The 14,134-nt window shown below is 68.6% G+C and overlaps 1 protein-coding gene across 18 annotated transcripts in view; it reads left to right on the top strand.

Moving 5' to 3' along the window:
• PLEC (plectin) overlaps positions 1 to 13,724 on the top strand; it is a 59,838-nt gene extending 46,114 nt beyond the window's left edge. For all 18 annotated transcript variants that reach the window (XM_060116463.1, XM_060116464.1, XM_060116465.1 and 15 more), the window contains 7 exons: positions 599 to 737; positions 839 to 1,195; positions 1,273 to 1,356; positions 1,520 to 1,624; positions 1,716 to 1,814; positions 2,864 to 6,244; positions 6,347 to 13,724. In XM_060116463.1, coding sequence (XP_059972446.1) covers positions 599 to 737; positions 839 to 1,195; positions 1,273 to 1,356; positions 1,520 to 1,624; positions 1,716 to 1,814; positions 2,864 to 6,244; positions 6,347 to 12,565 — 10,384 coding nt within the window. In that variant the 3' untranslated portion in view covers positions 12,566 to 13,724. The remainder of the gene's footprint in view (positions 1 to 598; positions 738 to 838; positions 1,196 to 1,272; positions 1,357 to 1,519; positions 1,625 to 1,715; positions 1,815 to 2,863; positions 6,245 to 6,346) is intronic.
• The last annotated feature ends 410 nt before the right edge of the window (positions 13,725 to 14,134 follow it).

The following is a 14,134-nucleotide window of genomic DNA, read 5'->3' as shown; positions in this document are numbered from 1 at the left end:
AGCAGAGGGCCAGGCTGCCGGGGGGGCCCCGATCCCCTCTCCCACAGGCCCTTCCACCCCAGTGCCTCCCGGGGAACGCGCAGTCCTCACCAGGGCCCCGCCTCCTCCTTGCCCCCCGCCCCCAGACACGGGTACCTCTCTTTCCCTTACAGCTCATTTCAGGGTATACGCTCACGTGGCTCACAGATCGCTTTCGGAAGCTTAGTGATACATCCTCCACTGCTCCCCTCGGTCCCAACGGGATCCGCCCTCCAAGGCCCTGGTCTTCGTTTCTGTCTCTTACCCAGCCTTCCTGCACGCGCCCCACGTGCCGTGTGAGGAGCGTCCCTGTCAGGCACACGGTGTCCCCCTCACCCAGTCTGGGGACTGCAAGGCTGATGGGGGCTCCCTTGGCCAGCACAACCTCCCTCCAGGACTCGGGCTGGAGCTGGAGCATCCCCGTGTCCGAGGTCCCGACCACCTTCTGCCTACACCTCTCTTCTCCCTGAAGCCCATGACCACAGGGGTCAGCTGGCCACCAGGTCTGGGGGTCCACCGTGGTGGCCTGGCTGCCCCTCCAGCCCACCCCAGCCCCGCTCTGAGCCCTGCTCTCCCGCAGGCTCAAGACCATCAGCCTGGTGATCCGCAGCACGCAGGGGGCCGAGGAGGTGCTCAGGGCCCACGAGGAGCAGCTCAAGGAGGCCCAGGCCGTGCCCGCCACCCTCCCAGAGCTCGAGGCCACCAAGGCTGCGCTGAAGGTACCACCACAGGCCCGCACCCTGCCGTGAGGGCCCAGAGACGCTGGGGCCAGTGGCAGGGACCTCGGGCTGAAACGGCACCCTCTTCTCTGACTTGACAGAAGCTTCGGGCCCAGGCGGAGGCACAGCAGCCTGTGTTCGATGCCCTGCGGGACGAGCTGCGGGGGGCGCAGGAGGTGGGCGAGCGGCTGCAACAGCGACACGGCGAGCGGGACGTGGAGGTGGAGCGCTGGCGCGAGCGGGTCGCCCTGCTGCTGGAGCGCTGGCAGGCCGTGCTGGCCCAGACCGACGTGCGGCAGCGCGGGCTCGAGCAGCTGGGCCGCCAGCTGCGTTACTACCGTGAGAGCGCGGACCCGCTGGGCGCCTGGCTGCAGGACGCCAAGCAGAGGCAGGAGCAGATCCAGGCCGTGCCGCTGGCCAACAGCCAGGCCGTGCGAGAGCAGCTGCGGCAGGAGAAGGTGGGCCCCGGGCAGGTGGGCAGGGTGGGGCGGGGGCGTGGTGCACCCTCTGGCTGCTGACCACCCTGCTCTCCCAGGCGCTGCTGGAAGACATCGAGCGCCACGGGGAGAAGGTGGAGGAGTGCCAGAGGTTCGCGAAGCAGTACATCAACGCCATCAAGGTGAGGCCTTTGCAGCCTCGTGTCCCAGGGGAGACATGCAGGTGGTGGGCCTGGGACCTCGGGGGGGCCCCCCAGACCAGGCTGTGCTGGGCAAAGCCAGTGGGCAGGTTCAGGGGCAGGGTGGGGAGGGCAGAGCTGGTGGCCAACCAGTGTGTCCCTGCAGGACTATGAGCTTCAGCTGGTCACGTACAAGGCACAGCTGGAGCCGGTGGCCTCACCAGCCAAGAAGCCCAAGGTCCAGTCGGGGTCCGAGAGCATCATCCAGGAGGTGAGGCTGAGGGGCAGGGCTGGTGGGTGGGCTGAGCCTGAGTCAGCAGGGGCAGGGCTGACTCTGGGTGCCTCTCCCTCCCGTCCCCCAGTACGTGGATCTGCGTACCCGCTACAGTGAGCTGAGCACGCTCACGAGCCAGTACATCAGGTTCATCAGTGAGACGCTGCGGCGTATGGAGGAGGAGGAGGTATGACCCGCCGGGGCGGGGAGGCCATCCTGCTGCCCACCTTGCCCCAGATGTGGCCCCTAGGAGCCCGCCTGAGCTGTCCCCACTCCCTCCTGCCTGGTGCTGCCAGCGCCCCCTCTCCCCCCAGCTCCCCGCAGCACGGCCTGTCCCCAGGCTCGCCTCACCTGTGGCCCAGCCCACCTTGGCCCGATGCTGCACTGCTCTCCCTGTGGTGGCTGGCACCTCCTCTTTCTCTTCTGTGTTGGCACTTGCCCCCACCAGGCGTCCCACCGGCTCTCTTGTGTGTGTGCCTCCTCGGGACCCCGCATTGGCCTCTTTACTTGGCCACTTGCTCTGCAAGAACTTTGGGCTGTTGGGTCATGGGGGCTGGGGAGAGGGGCCCCGAGGTGCTTGGGTGAGGAAGGGTACCTACCCCATCTTGTTCCTCCTGCCTCCTGGGTGACCCCTCCGTCTGGCCTACCTGCAGCTTCCTCTCTGCTCAGAACCGCAGGCTATCGAGTCCCCCTTCCGAACTGGCTCAGATCTGCACTGATGTCCCACGCTGGCCACCCTGCCCCGCCGGGTCAGGGAGAGGGGCCCCGTGGCCAGAGCCAGGCCGCCGGGCATTCAGCGGTGCTCAGGCAGGGCTGTGTGGCAGGCGGGGCTCCCAGGCCCTGTGAGCCCCCTGCTTTGCTCGCTCTCTCCCTCCCTCCCTCCCTCCCTCTCTCTCTCTCTCTTTCTCTCCCTCCCTCCCTCTCTCTCTCTCTCTCTCTCCCCCCCCACCCCCTTGTCTGTGTGTCTCCGTCGCCTGTCTGTGGGAAGAGGGGAGAACACCTGGGTCTCCTTCCCCAGTCTGGTGAGCGCTGTGGGGCCAGGCTGTGCTCGCTGCCCCAAGTGCCCTGGGTGGGTGCACGCAGCCTCCCTCGGCTGGGCCGGGACCCCTGTCCCCTCCCAACACCCGCGCCACGCTGTCAGGGTGAGCTGTGGTGGCACCGTGTCGCGGGCTCAGGGCACCTGCTCCCTGCTCACTCCTCTCTCTGGTTTTCTCCCTCTCTCTGCTGCGGCCGCAGAGGCTGGCTGAGCAGCAGCGGGCAGAGGAGCGGGAGCGACTGGCTGAGGTGGAGGCCGCGCTGGAGAAGCAGCGGCAGCTGGCCGAGGCGCACGCGCAGGCGAAGGCGCAGGCAGAGCGCGAGGCCCAGGAGCTCCAGCGGCGCATGCAGGAGGAGGTGGCACGCCGGGAGGAGGTGGTGGTGGACGCGCAGCAGCAGAAGCGCAGCATCCAGGAGGAGCTGCAGCACCTGCGGCAGAGCTCGGAGGCGGAGATCCAGGCCAAGTCCCGGCAGGTGGAGGCGGCCGAGCGCAGCCGGCTACGGATCGAGGAGGAAATCCGCGTGGTGCGCCTCCAGCTGGAGGCCACCGAGCGCCAGCGCGGCGGGGCAGAGGGCGAGCTGCAGGCACTGCGTGCGCGGGCGGAAGAGGCCGAGGCGCAGAAGCGGCAGGCCCAGGAAGAGGCGGAGCGCCTGCGGCGGCAGGTGCAAGACGAGACCCAGCGCAAGCGGCAGGCGGAGGCTGAGCTGGCCCTGCGCGTGCAGGCGGAGGCCGAGGCGGCGCGCGAGAAGCAGCGGGCCCTGCAGGCGCTGGAGGAGCTGCGGCTGCAGGCAGAGGAGGCGGAGCGGCGCCTGCGGCAGGCAGAGGCAGAGCGGGCGCGCCAAGTGCAGGTGGCCCTGGAGACGGCGCAGCGCAGCGCCGAGGCGGAGCTGCAGAGCGAGCACGCCTCCTTTGCCGAGAAGACGGCGCAGCTGGAGCGCACCCTCAAGGAAGAGCACGTGGCCGTGGTGCAGCTGCGGGAGGAGGCCACGCGGCGGGCACAGCAGCAGGCCGAGGCTGAGCGCGCCCGCGCGGAGGCTGAGCGGGAGCTGGAGCGCTGGCAGCTGAAGGCCAACGAGGCGCTGCGGCTGCGGCTGCAGGCGGAGGAGGTGGCGCAGCAGAAGAGCCTGGCACAGGCCGAGGCGGAGAAGCAGAAGGAGGAGGCGGAGCGGGAGGCGCGGCGGCGCGGCAAGGCGGAGGAGCAGGCCGTGCGGCAGCGCGAGCTGGCCGAGCAGGAGCTGGAGAAGCAGCGGCAGCTGGCGGAGGGCACTGCGCAGCAGCGCCTGGCGGCGGAGCAGGAGCTGATCCGGCTGCGGGCCGAGACGGAGCAGGGGGAGCAGCAGCGGCAGCTGCTGGAGGAGGAGCTGTCACGGCTGCAGCGGGAGGCGGCCGCGGCCACCCAGAAGCGCCGGGAGCTGGAGGCCGAGCTGGCCAAGGTGCGGGCTGAGATGGAGGTGCTGCTGGCCAGCAAGGCGCGGGCCGAGGAGGAGTCACGTTCCACCAGCGAGAAGTCCAAGCAGAGGCTAGAAGCCGAGGCCGGCCGGTTCCGCGAGCTGGCAGAGGAGGCCGCCCGCCTGCGCGCCCTGGCAGAGGAGGCCAAGCGGCAGCGGCAGCTGGCGGAGGAGGATGCGGCGCGGCAGCGGGCGGAGGCGGAGCGGGTGCTGGCCGAGAAGCTGGCCGCCATCAGCGAGGCCACGCGGCTCAAGACGGAGGCAGAGATCGCGCTCAAGGAGAAGGAGGCGGAGAACGAGCGCCTGCGGCGTCTGGCGGAAGACGAGGCCTTCCAGCGGCGGCTTCTGGAGGAGCAGGCGGCCCAGCACAAGGCCGACATAGAGGAGCGGCTGGCGCAGCTGCGCAAGGCGTCGGAGAGCGAGCTGGAGCGGCAGAAGGGGCTGGTGGAGGACACGCTGAGACAGCGGCGGCAGGTGGAGGAGGAGATCCTGGCGCTCAAGGGGAGCTTCGAGAAGGCGGCCGCCGGCAAGGCGGAGCTGGAGCTGGAGCTGGGGCGCATCCGTGGCAACGCCGAGGACACGCTGCGCAGCAAGGAGCAGGCGGAGCAGGAGGCCGCCCGGCAGCGGCAGCTGGCGGCAGAGGAGGAGCGGCGGCGGCGCGAGGCCGAGGAGCGTGTGCAGAAGAGCCTGGCGGCTGAGGAGGAGGCCGCGCGGCAACGGAAGGCCGCGCTGGAGGAGGTGGAGCGGCTCAAGGCCAAGGTGGAGGAGGCGCGGCGCCTGCGTGAGCGAGCAGAGCAGGAGTCGGCTCGGCAGCTGCAGCTGGCCCAGGAGGCCGCCCAGAAGCGGCTGCAGGCGGAGGAGAAGGCGCACGCCTTCGCGGTGCAGCAGAAGGAGCAGGAGCTGCAGCAGACGCTCCAGCAGGAGCAGAGCATGCTGGAGCGTCTGCGCGGCGAGGCCGAGGCGGCCCGGCGGGCGGCAGAGGAGGCGGAGGCGGCGCGGGAGCGGGCTGAGTGCGAGGCGGCGCAGTCCCGGCAGCAGGTGGAGGAGGCGGAGCGGCTGAAGCAGTCGGCGGAGGAGCAGGCGCAGGTGCAGGCGCAGGCGCAGGCCGCCGCGGAGAAGCTGCGCAAGGAAGCCGAGCAGGAGGCGGCCCGGCGGGCGCAGGCAGAGCAGGCGGCCCTGCGGCAGAAGCAGGCGGCCGACGCTGAGATGGAGAAGCACAAGAAGTTTGCTGAGCAGGCGCTGCGACAGAAGGCGCAGGTGGAGCAGGAGCTGACGGCTCTGCGGCTGCAGCTGGAGGAGACCGACCACCAGAAGAGCATCCTGGACGAGGAGCTACAGCGGCTGAAGGCGGAGGTGACGGAGGCGGCCCGCCAGCGCGGCCAGGTGGAGGAGGAGCTGTTCTCGCTGCGCGTGCAGATGGAGGAGCTGGGCAAGCTCAAGGCCCGCATCGAGGCGGAGAACCGCGCGCTGATTCTGCGCGACAAGGACAACACGCAGCGCCTCCTGCAGGAGGAGGCGGAGAAGATGAAGCAGGTGGCGGAGGAGGCGGCGCGGCTGAGTGTGGCGGCCCAGGAGGCGGCGCGGCTGCGGCAGCTGGCGGAGGAAGACCTGGCTCAGCAGCGGGCCCTGGCAGAGAAGATGCTCAAGGAGAAGATGCAGGCGGTGCAGGAGGCCACGCGGCTCAAGGCGGAGGCAGAGCTGCTGCAGCAGCAGAAGGAGCTCGCCCAGGAGCAGGCCCGGCGGCTGCAGGAGGACAAGGAGCAAATAGCACAGCAGCTGGCGCAGGAGACGCAGGGCTTCCAGAAGACTCTGGAGACGGAGCGGCAGCGGCAGCTGGAGATGAGTGCCGAGGCGGAGCGGCTCCGGCTGCGCGTGGCCGAGATGAGCCGGGCTCAGGCTCGTGCGGAGGAGGACGCCCAGCGCTTCCGGAAGCAGGCGGAGGACATAGGCGACAAGCTGTACCGCACGGAGCTCGCCACGCAGGAGAAGGTGACGCTGGTGCAGACGCTCGAGGCCCAGCGGCAGCAAAGTGACCAGGATGCCGAGCGCCTGCGGGAGGCCATCGCGGAGCTGGAGCACGAGAAGGAGAAGCTCAAGCAGGAGGCTCAGCTGCTGCAGCTCAAGTCTGAGGAGGTACCTCCCCGCGCGCGGGCAGGGATCTGGGACGGGGTCTGCTCTCAGGCAGGTGCTCCCCGGGGCCCGCGTGTCCCTGACCTCCCCCTTCCCCCTTCACAGATGCAGGTGGTGCGGCAGGAGCAGCTGCTGCAGGAGACCCAGGCCCTGCAGCAGAGCTTCCTCTCTGAGAAGGACAGCCTGCTGCAGCGGGAGCACTTCATCGAGCAGGAGAAGGCCAAGCTGGAGCGGCTCTTCCAGGACGAGGTGGCCAAGGCGCAGCAGCTGCGCGAGGAGCAGCAGCGGCAGCAGCAGGAGATGCAGCAGGAGAAGCAGCAGCTGGTGGCCAGCATGGAGGAGGCCCGGCGGCGGCAGCACGAGGCCGAGGAGGGGGTGCGGCGCAAGCAGGAGGAGCTGCAGCGCCTGGAGCAGCAGCGGCAGCAGCAGGAGAAGCTGCTGGCGGAGGAGAACCAGAGGCTACGTGAGCGGCTGCAGCACCTGGAGGAGGAGCGCCGGGCTGCGCCGGCACACTCAGAGGAGATCGCTTCCTCCCAGGCCGCGGCCGCCAGAGCCCTGCCCAACGGCCAGGACGCAGCCGATGGCCCAGCTGCGGTGGCAGAGCCTGAGCACGCCTTCGACGGCCTGCGGCAGAAGGTGCCAGCCCAGCGGCTGCAGGAGGTGGGCATCCTGAGCGCAGAGGAGCTCCAGCGGCTGGCGCAGGGCCACACCACGGTGGCTGAGCTCGCTCAGCGGGAGGACGTGCGCCGCTACCTGCAGGGCCGCAGCAGCATTGCCGGGTTGCTGCTGAAGCCTGCTGACGAGAAGCTGACCATCTACGCAGCCCTGAGGAGGCAACTGCTGAGCCCGGGCACGGCCCTCATCCTGCTTGAGGCCCAGGCGGCCTCAGGCTTCCTACTGGACCCCGTGCGGAACAGGCGGCTGGCCGTCAACGAGGCCGTGAAGGAGGGCGTCGTGGGCCCTGAGCTGCATCACAAGCTGCTGTCGGCTGAGCGCGCCGTCACTGGCTACAAGGACCCCTACACCGGGGAGCAGATCTCCCTCTTCCAGGCCATGAAGAAGGACCTCATCGTCCGGGAGCACGGCATCCGCTTGCTGGAGGCCCAGATCGCCACGGGCGGCATCATCGACCCCGTGCACAGCCACCGCCTGCCCGTGGACGTGGCCTACCAGCGCGGCTACTTCGACGAGGAGATGAACCGCATCCTGCAGGACCCCAGCGACGACACCAAGGGCTTCTTCGACCCCAACACGCACGAGAACCTCACCTACCTGCAGCTGCTGGAGCGCTGCGTGGAGGACCCCGAGACAGGCCTGCGGCTCCTGCCGCTCACGGACCAGGCTGCCAAGGGTGGCGAGCTGGTCTACACTGACTCAGAGGCCCGGGACGTGTTTGAGAAGGCCACCGTGTCCGCGCCGTTCGGCAGGTTCCAGGGCAGGACGGTGACCATCTGGGAGCTCATCAACTCCGAGTACTTCACGGCCGAGCAGCGAAGGGACCTGCTGCGGCAGTTCCGCACGGGCAAGGTCACCGTGGAGAAGATCATCAAGATCGTCATCACGGTGGTCGAGGAACACGAGCAGAAGGGCCAGCTGTGCTTCGAGGGCCTGCGCGCCCTGGTCCCCGCTGCGGAGCTGCTCGAGAGCAGGGTCATTGACCGGGAGCTCCTGCGCCAGCTGCAGCGGGGCGAGCGCTCCGTGCAGGAGGTAGCCGAGGCGGAAGCCGTGCGGCAGGCCCTGCGGGGCTCCGGCGTCATCGCGGGTGTGTGGCTGGAGGAGTCGGGGCAGAAGCTGAGCATCTACGAGGCCCTGAGGAAAGAGTTGCTGCGGCCAGAGGCGGCTGTGGCCTTGCTGGAGGCCCAGGCCGGCACCGGGCACGTCACCGACCCCACCACCAGCGCACGGCTGACCGTGGACGCGGCGGTGCGCGCCGGCCTGGTGGGGCCCGAGCTACACGAGAAGCTGCTGTCGGCCGAGAAGGCCGTGACAGGCTACCAGGACCCGTACTCGGGGCAGAGCGTGTCCCTGTTCCAGGCCCTGAAGAAGGGTCTCATCCCCAGGGAGCAGGGCCTGCGTCTGCTGGACGCCCAGCTGTCCACAGGTGGCATCGTGGACCCCAGCAAGAGCCACCGTGTGCCCCTGGACGTCGCCTATGCCCGGGGCTACCTGGATAAGGAGACCAGCACCGCCCTTTCGGCACCCCAGGACAGCGCCAAGACCTACTATGAACCCCGTACGGGGCAGCCAGTCACCTACAGCCACCTCCAGCAGCAGTGCCGCCCCGACCAGCTGACGGGGCTGAGCCTGCTGCCGCTCTCGGAGGAGGCTGCCCGGGCCCGGCAGCAGGAGCTCTACTCTGAGCTCCAGGCCCGTGAAGCCTTCCAGAAGGCCACCGTCGAGGTCCCCGTGGGCAGCTTCCAGGGCAGGACGGTGACGGTGTGGGAGCTCATCAGCTCCGAGTACTTCACGGCCGAGCAGCGGCAGGAGTTGCTGCGGCAGTTCCGCACGGGCAAGGTCACCGTGGAGAAGATCATCAAGATCCTCATCACCATCGTGGAGGAAGTAGAGACCGTGCGGCGGGAGAGGCTCTCTTTCAGTGGCCTCCGAGCCCCTGTGCCGGCCAGCGAGCTCCTGGCCGCCGGGGTCCTCAACAGCAGCCAGTATGAGCAGCTCAAGGACGGCAAGACATCGGTCAAGGACCTTTCGGAGCTGGACTCGGTGCGGACACTCCTCCAGGGGAGCGGCTGCCTTGCTGGCATCTACCTGGAGGACTCCAAGGAGAAGGTGACCATCTACGAGGCCATGCGACGCGGCCTGCTCAGGCCCAGCACCGCCACTCTCCTGCTTGAGGCCCAGGCAGCCACTGGCTTTCTGGTGGACCCTGTGCGGAACCAGCGTCTGTATGTGCACGAGGCCGTGAAGGCCGGTGTCGTGGGCCCCGAGCTGCACGAGAAGCTGCTGTCGGCTGAGAAGGCCGTGACCGGCTACAAGGATCCCTACTCGGGCAGCACCATCTCTCTCTTCCAGGCCATGAAGAAGGGCCTGGTCCTCAGGGAGCACGGCATCCGCCTGCTGGAAGCCCAGATCGCCACGGGCGGCATCATCGACCCCGTGCACAGCCACCGCCTGCCCGTGGACGTGGCCTACCAGCGCGGCTACTTCGACGAGGGGATGAACCACATCCTGCAGGACCCCAGCGACGACACCAAGGGCTTCTTCGACCCCAACACGCACGAGAACCTCACCTACCTGCAGCTGCTGGAGCGCTGCGTGGAGGACCCCGAGACGGGCCTGCGGCTCCTGCCGCTGAGAGGGGCAGAGAAGGCAGAGGTGGTGGAGACCACGCGGGTGTACACCGAGGAGGAGACCCGGAGGGCCTTCGAGGAGACACAGATCGACATCCCTGCGAGCGGTGGCCACAGTGGCTCCACCATGTCCCTGTGGGAGGTGATGCAGTCGGACCTGATCCCCCAGGAGCAGCGGGCCCAGCTGATGGCTGACTTCCAGGCCGGCCGCGTGACCAAGGAGCGTATGATCATCATCATCATCGAGATAATCGAGAAGACCGAGATAGTCCGCCAGCAGAACCTGGCTTCCTACGATCACGCCGGCCGCCGCCTCACTGCCGAGAACCTGTACGAGGCCCGGGTCATCTCCCGCGAGTCCTACAGCCTGCTCCGGGAGGGCGCCAAGAGCCTCAACGAGGTGCTGGAGGCCGAGTCCGCCTGGCACTACCTCTACGGCACGGGCTGTGTGGCCGGCATCTACCGACCCAGCTCCAGGCAGACGCTGACCATCTACCAGGCCCTCAAGAAGGGGCAGCTGAGTGCTGAGGTGGCCCGCCAGCTGCTGGAGGCACAAGCGGCCACGGGCTTCCTGCTGGACCCGGTGAAGGGCGAGCGGCTGGCCGTGGACGAGGCCGTGCGGAAGGGCCTGGTGGGCCCCGAGCTGCACGACCGGCTGCTGTCGGCTGAGCGGGCCGTGACCGGCTACCGTGACCCCTACACGGAGCAGACCATCTCGCTCTTCCAGGCCATGAAGAAGGACCTGATCCCCACCGAGGAGGCCCTGCGGCTGCTGGACGCTCAGCTGGCCACGGGCGGCATCATCGACCCGCGCCTAGGCTTCCACCTCCCGCTGGAGGTGGCCTACCAGCGCGGCTACCTCGACAGGGAGACGCACGACCAGCTGTCAGAGCCCAGCGAGGTGCGCAGCTACGTGGACCCCTCCACGGACGAGCGCCTCAGCTACACGCAGCTGCTCCGGCGGTGCCGCCGTGACGAGGCCAGCGGCCTGCTCCTCCTGCCACTCGCGGACGCCCGCAAGCTGACCTTCCGCGGCCTGCGCAAGCAGATCACGGTGGAGGAGCTGGTGCGCTCGCAGGTCATGGATGAGGCCACGGCGCTGCGGCTCCAGGAGGGCCTGACCTCCATCGAGGAGGTCACCAAGGACCTTCAGACGTTCCTCGAGGGCACCAGCAGCATCGCCGGCGTCGCCGTCGACGCCACCAAGGAGCGGCTGTCGGTGTACCAGGCCATGAAGAAGGGCATCATCCGCCCCGGCACGGCCTTCGAGCTCCTGGAGGCGCAGGCGGCCACCGGCTACGTCATCGACCCCATCAAGGGGCTCAAGCTAACCGTGGAGGAGGCTGTGCGCCTGGGCATCGTCGGTCCCGAGTTTAAGGACAAGCTGCTGTCGGCCGAGCGCGCCGTGACCGGCTACAAGGACCCCTACTCCGGGAAGCTCATCTCCCTCTTCCAGGCCATGAAGAAAGGTCTGATCCTGAAGGACCACGGCATCCGGCTGCTGGAGGCCCAGATCGCCACGGGCGGCATCATCGACCCCGAGGAGAGCCACCGCCTGCCCGTGGACGTGGCCTACCAGCGCGGCCTCTTTGACGAGGAGATGAACGAGATCCTGACCGACCCCTCGGACGACACCAAGGGCTTCTTTGACCCCAACACGGAGGAGAACCTCACCTACCTGCAGCTGATGGAGCGCTGCGTCACTGACCCCCAGACGGGGCTGCGGCTCCTGCCGCTGAAGGAGAAGAAGCGGGAGCGGAAGACGTCCTCTAAGTCCTCGGTGCGCAAGCGGCGTGTGGTCATCGTGGACCCGGAGACGGGCAAGGAGATGTCGGTGTACGAGGCCTACCGCAAGGGCCTTATCGACCACCAGACCTACCTGGAGCTGTCCGAGCAGGAGTGCGAGTGGGAGGAGATCACCATCTCCTCATCGGACGGCGTGGTCAAGTCCATGATCATCGACCGCCGCTCGGGCCGCCAGTACGACATCGACGAGGCCATCGCCAAGAGCCTCATCGACCGCTCTGCGCTGGACCAGTACCGCGCTGGCACGCTCTCCATCGCCGAGCTCGCCGACATGCTCTCAGGCAACGCCGGTGGCTTCCGCTCACGCTCGTCCTCCGTGGGGTCCTCCTCTTCCTACCCCATCAGCCCCGCTGTCTCCAGGACCCAGCTGGCCTCCTGGTCCGACCCCACTGAGGAGACGGGCCCCGTGGCTGGAATCCTGGACACGGAGACGCTGGAGAAGGTGTCTATCACGGAGGCCATGCACCGCAGCCTGGTGGACAACATCACCGGGCAGCGTTTGCTGGAGGCACAGGCCTGCACCGGGGGCATCATCGACCCCAGCACCGGTGAGCGCTTCCCCGTCACCGACGCCGTCAACAAGGGCCTGGTGGACAAGATCATGGTGGACCGCATCAACCTGGCCCAGAAGGCCTTCTGCGGCTTCGAGGACCCGCGCACCAAGACCAAGATGTCGGCCGCCCAGGCCCTGAAGAAGGGCTGGCTCTACTACGAGGCGGGGCAGCGCTTCCTGGAGGTGCAGTACCTGACGGGCGGCCTGATCGAGCCCGACACGCCAGGCCGCGTGGCCCTGGACGAGGCCCTGCAGCGCGGCACGGTGGATGCCCGCACCGCCCAGAAGCTGCGCGACGTTAGCGCCTACTCCAAGTACCTCACCTGCCCCAAGACCAAGCTCAAGATCTCCTACAAGGACGCGCTGGACCGCAGCATGGTGGAGGAGGGCACGGGCCTGCGGCTGCTGGAGGCTGCCGCCCAGTCCAGCAAGGGCTACTACAGCCCCTACAGCGTCAGCGGCTCTGGCTCCGCGGCCGGCTCGCGCTCCAGCTCGCGCACCGGCTCCCGGGCTGGGTCCCGCCGCGGCAGCTTCGATGCCACCGGCTCCGGCTTCTCCATGACCTTCTCCTCCTCGTCCTACTCCTCCTCGGGCTACGGCCGCCGCTACGCCTCAGGGCCCGCGCTCCCCCCGGGGGGCCCCGAGTCAGCGGCCGCCTGACCCCTTCCTGCACCCCGCCTCCCGCTCTGCATGTGGCCAGACTCCCCGCCCAGGCGCTGGGATCTTTAATGTTTCAAGGTGTCTTCCTCCCAAGCGGTGCCTAAAGTTTAACCAAAAAGTACAGACTAACACATTAATATATATCTCTTGTCCAGACAGCCTGTCTCTCGGGGGCCGGGGCCAGTCCAGCCCCACTGACCACCTCGCGCCCCCCACCCCCACCCCAGGTCTCCCTGCTCCTCTTTACCTGCCCCTCACCACAGCCAGGTGCCTTGGAGGGTCCAGAGCTGGGCCCCCAACTCAGCCCTCTCATCTCCCCAGGGGGGTTCCATCTGGGCGAGGTTCCCCCAGCCCTGTAGGCCGGCCCCACCCAACTCCCAGCCACCTGCTCGGACTACGGGCATCGGCCCCGCCAGTAGCAGGGCCATCAGCGCCAGCGTTTTCTCCTGTTTCTGGGACTGACCTGCTTGCTCGGTGGGCCTTGCTGGGGAGGGAGGGAGGGAGTCCTGGGTCAGCCATCTCTTCTAGGCTGCCCAGGGAAGCCCCTTCCCCATGGGAAGATGAGGGTCCAGTCTGCAGACCCAGCTGGCCCGGGCCAGGCCCCAGCCTGTTCCCGGCTCCATTCCCAGCCCCCAACCCGCGCCCGAGACCCCACGCCTCTGGCTTCAGCCTTCCAGCCTCAGCTCCCCAGTAAGTGCCTTCTGTGTCCCCCTGCGCACCCCAGGCCCCGAGGACCCACACCTGGGGTGGGAGACAGACCCTCCTGGTGAAAGGCTCACCACTGCCCAGCTCTCGGGCGTGCCGGCCGGGCATGACTGGGCTTCTGCAGGCCTCTTCCCCTCCGTGGGCCCAGTGTCCCCTGGAACCTGTGGAACCCCACCCTGGGTGCTGCCTGCCTGCCTCTCCCAGGGCGCCTCAACCCCTGTGTTGGGCCTGGGGACAAGGCAGCCCAGCCCGGTGCCACCAGTCCTGTTCCAGCCAGCCCCCGGCCCTGGTGGCTTCCGCCCCCGCCTCTGCTCTCCGATTGAGCTTTGCATGTCCCACTAACCCAGGTAGGTGGCGGGTGGAGGCCCAGGCTTCTGCTGCCTCTGTGGACAGAACACTAACCCGACCACGGCGGGCCTGCGGCGCTCGCCCCAATAAAAGCAATGCCAACCTTCCCGCGGGTCTGTCTCGCTTTTTGTCCTGAGGTCAGCTTGTGTGTTGGGCTGAGGGGGTGCTGCAGCCCCAGGCTCTGAGCTCGGCCACTGTGTCCTGGCCTAGGGCAGAAGAGTGGGGCCTCGTGAAGGCGCTGGCCAGGGGCTGCACCCCTCAGAGAAACCCAGGCCAGGTGCACCCGGCCAGGCCTCCTCCTCCGTGCCCTCGTGGGGACCCTCTGCACGGCTGTGGTCTGGCAGCAGTAGGAAACGTGGTGGCGTGGGCCACCTGCTCGTGTAGCCCTCTGGCTCTACGTGAGCCAGGGCCTGGCGTCCACTCCCCCTTACTCTAAGCCCTCGCCCAGCCCGCCAGCTGTGTGTCGGTGGGTCTCAGGGCACCAGCTCCTGACGGGAGCTGTGGTCGCACGGTCAC

The sequence above is a fragment of the Mesoplodon densirostris genome, chromosome 13 (genome assembly GCF_025265405.1).
Source record: "Mesoplodon densirostris isolate mMesDen1 chromosome 13, mMesDen1 primary haplotype, whole genome shotgun sequence".
In the NCBI taxonomy this organism is placed as follows: Eukaryota; Metazoa; Chordata; class Mammalia; order Artiodactyla; family Ziphiidae; genus Mesoplodon; species Mesoplodon densirostris.
This window is presented reverse-complemented; position numbering and strand designations above follow the sequence as displayed.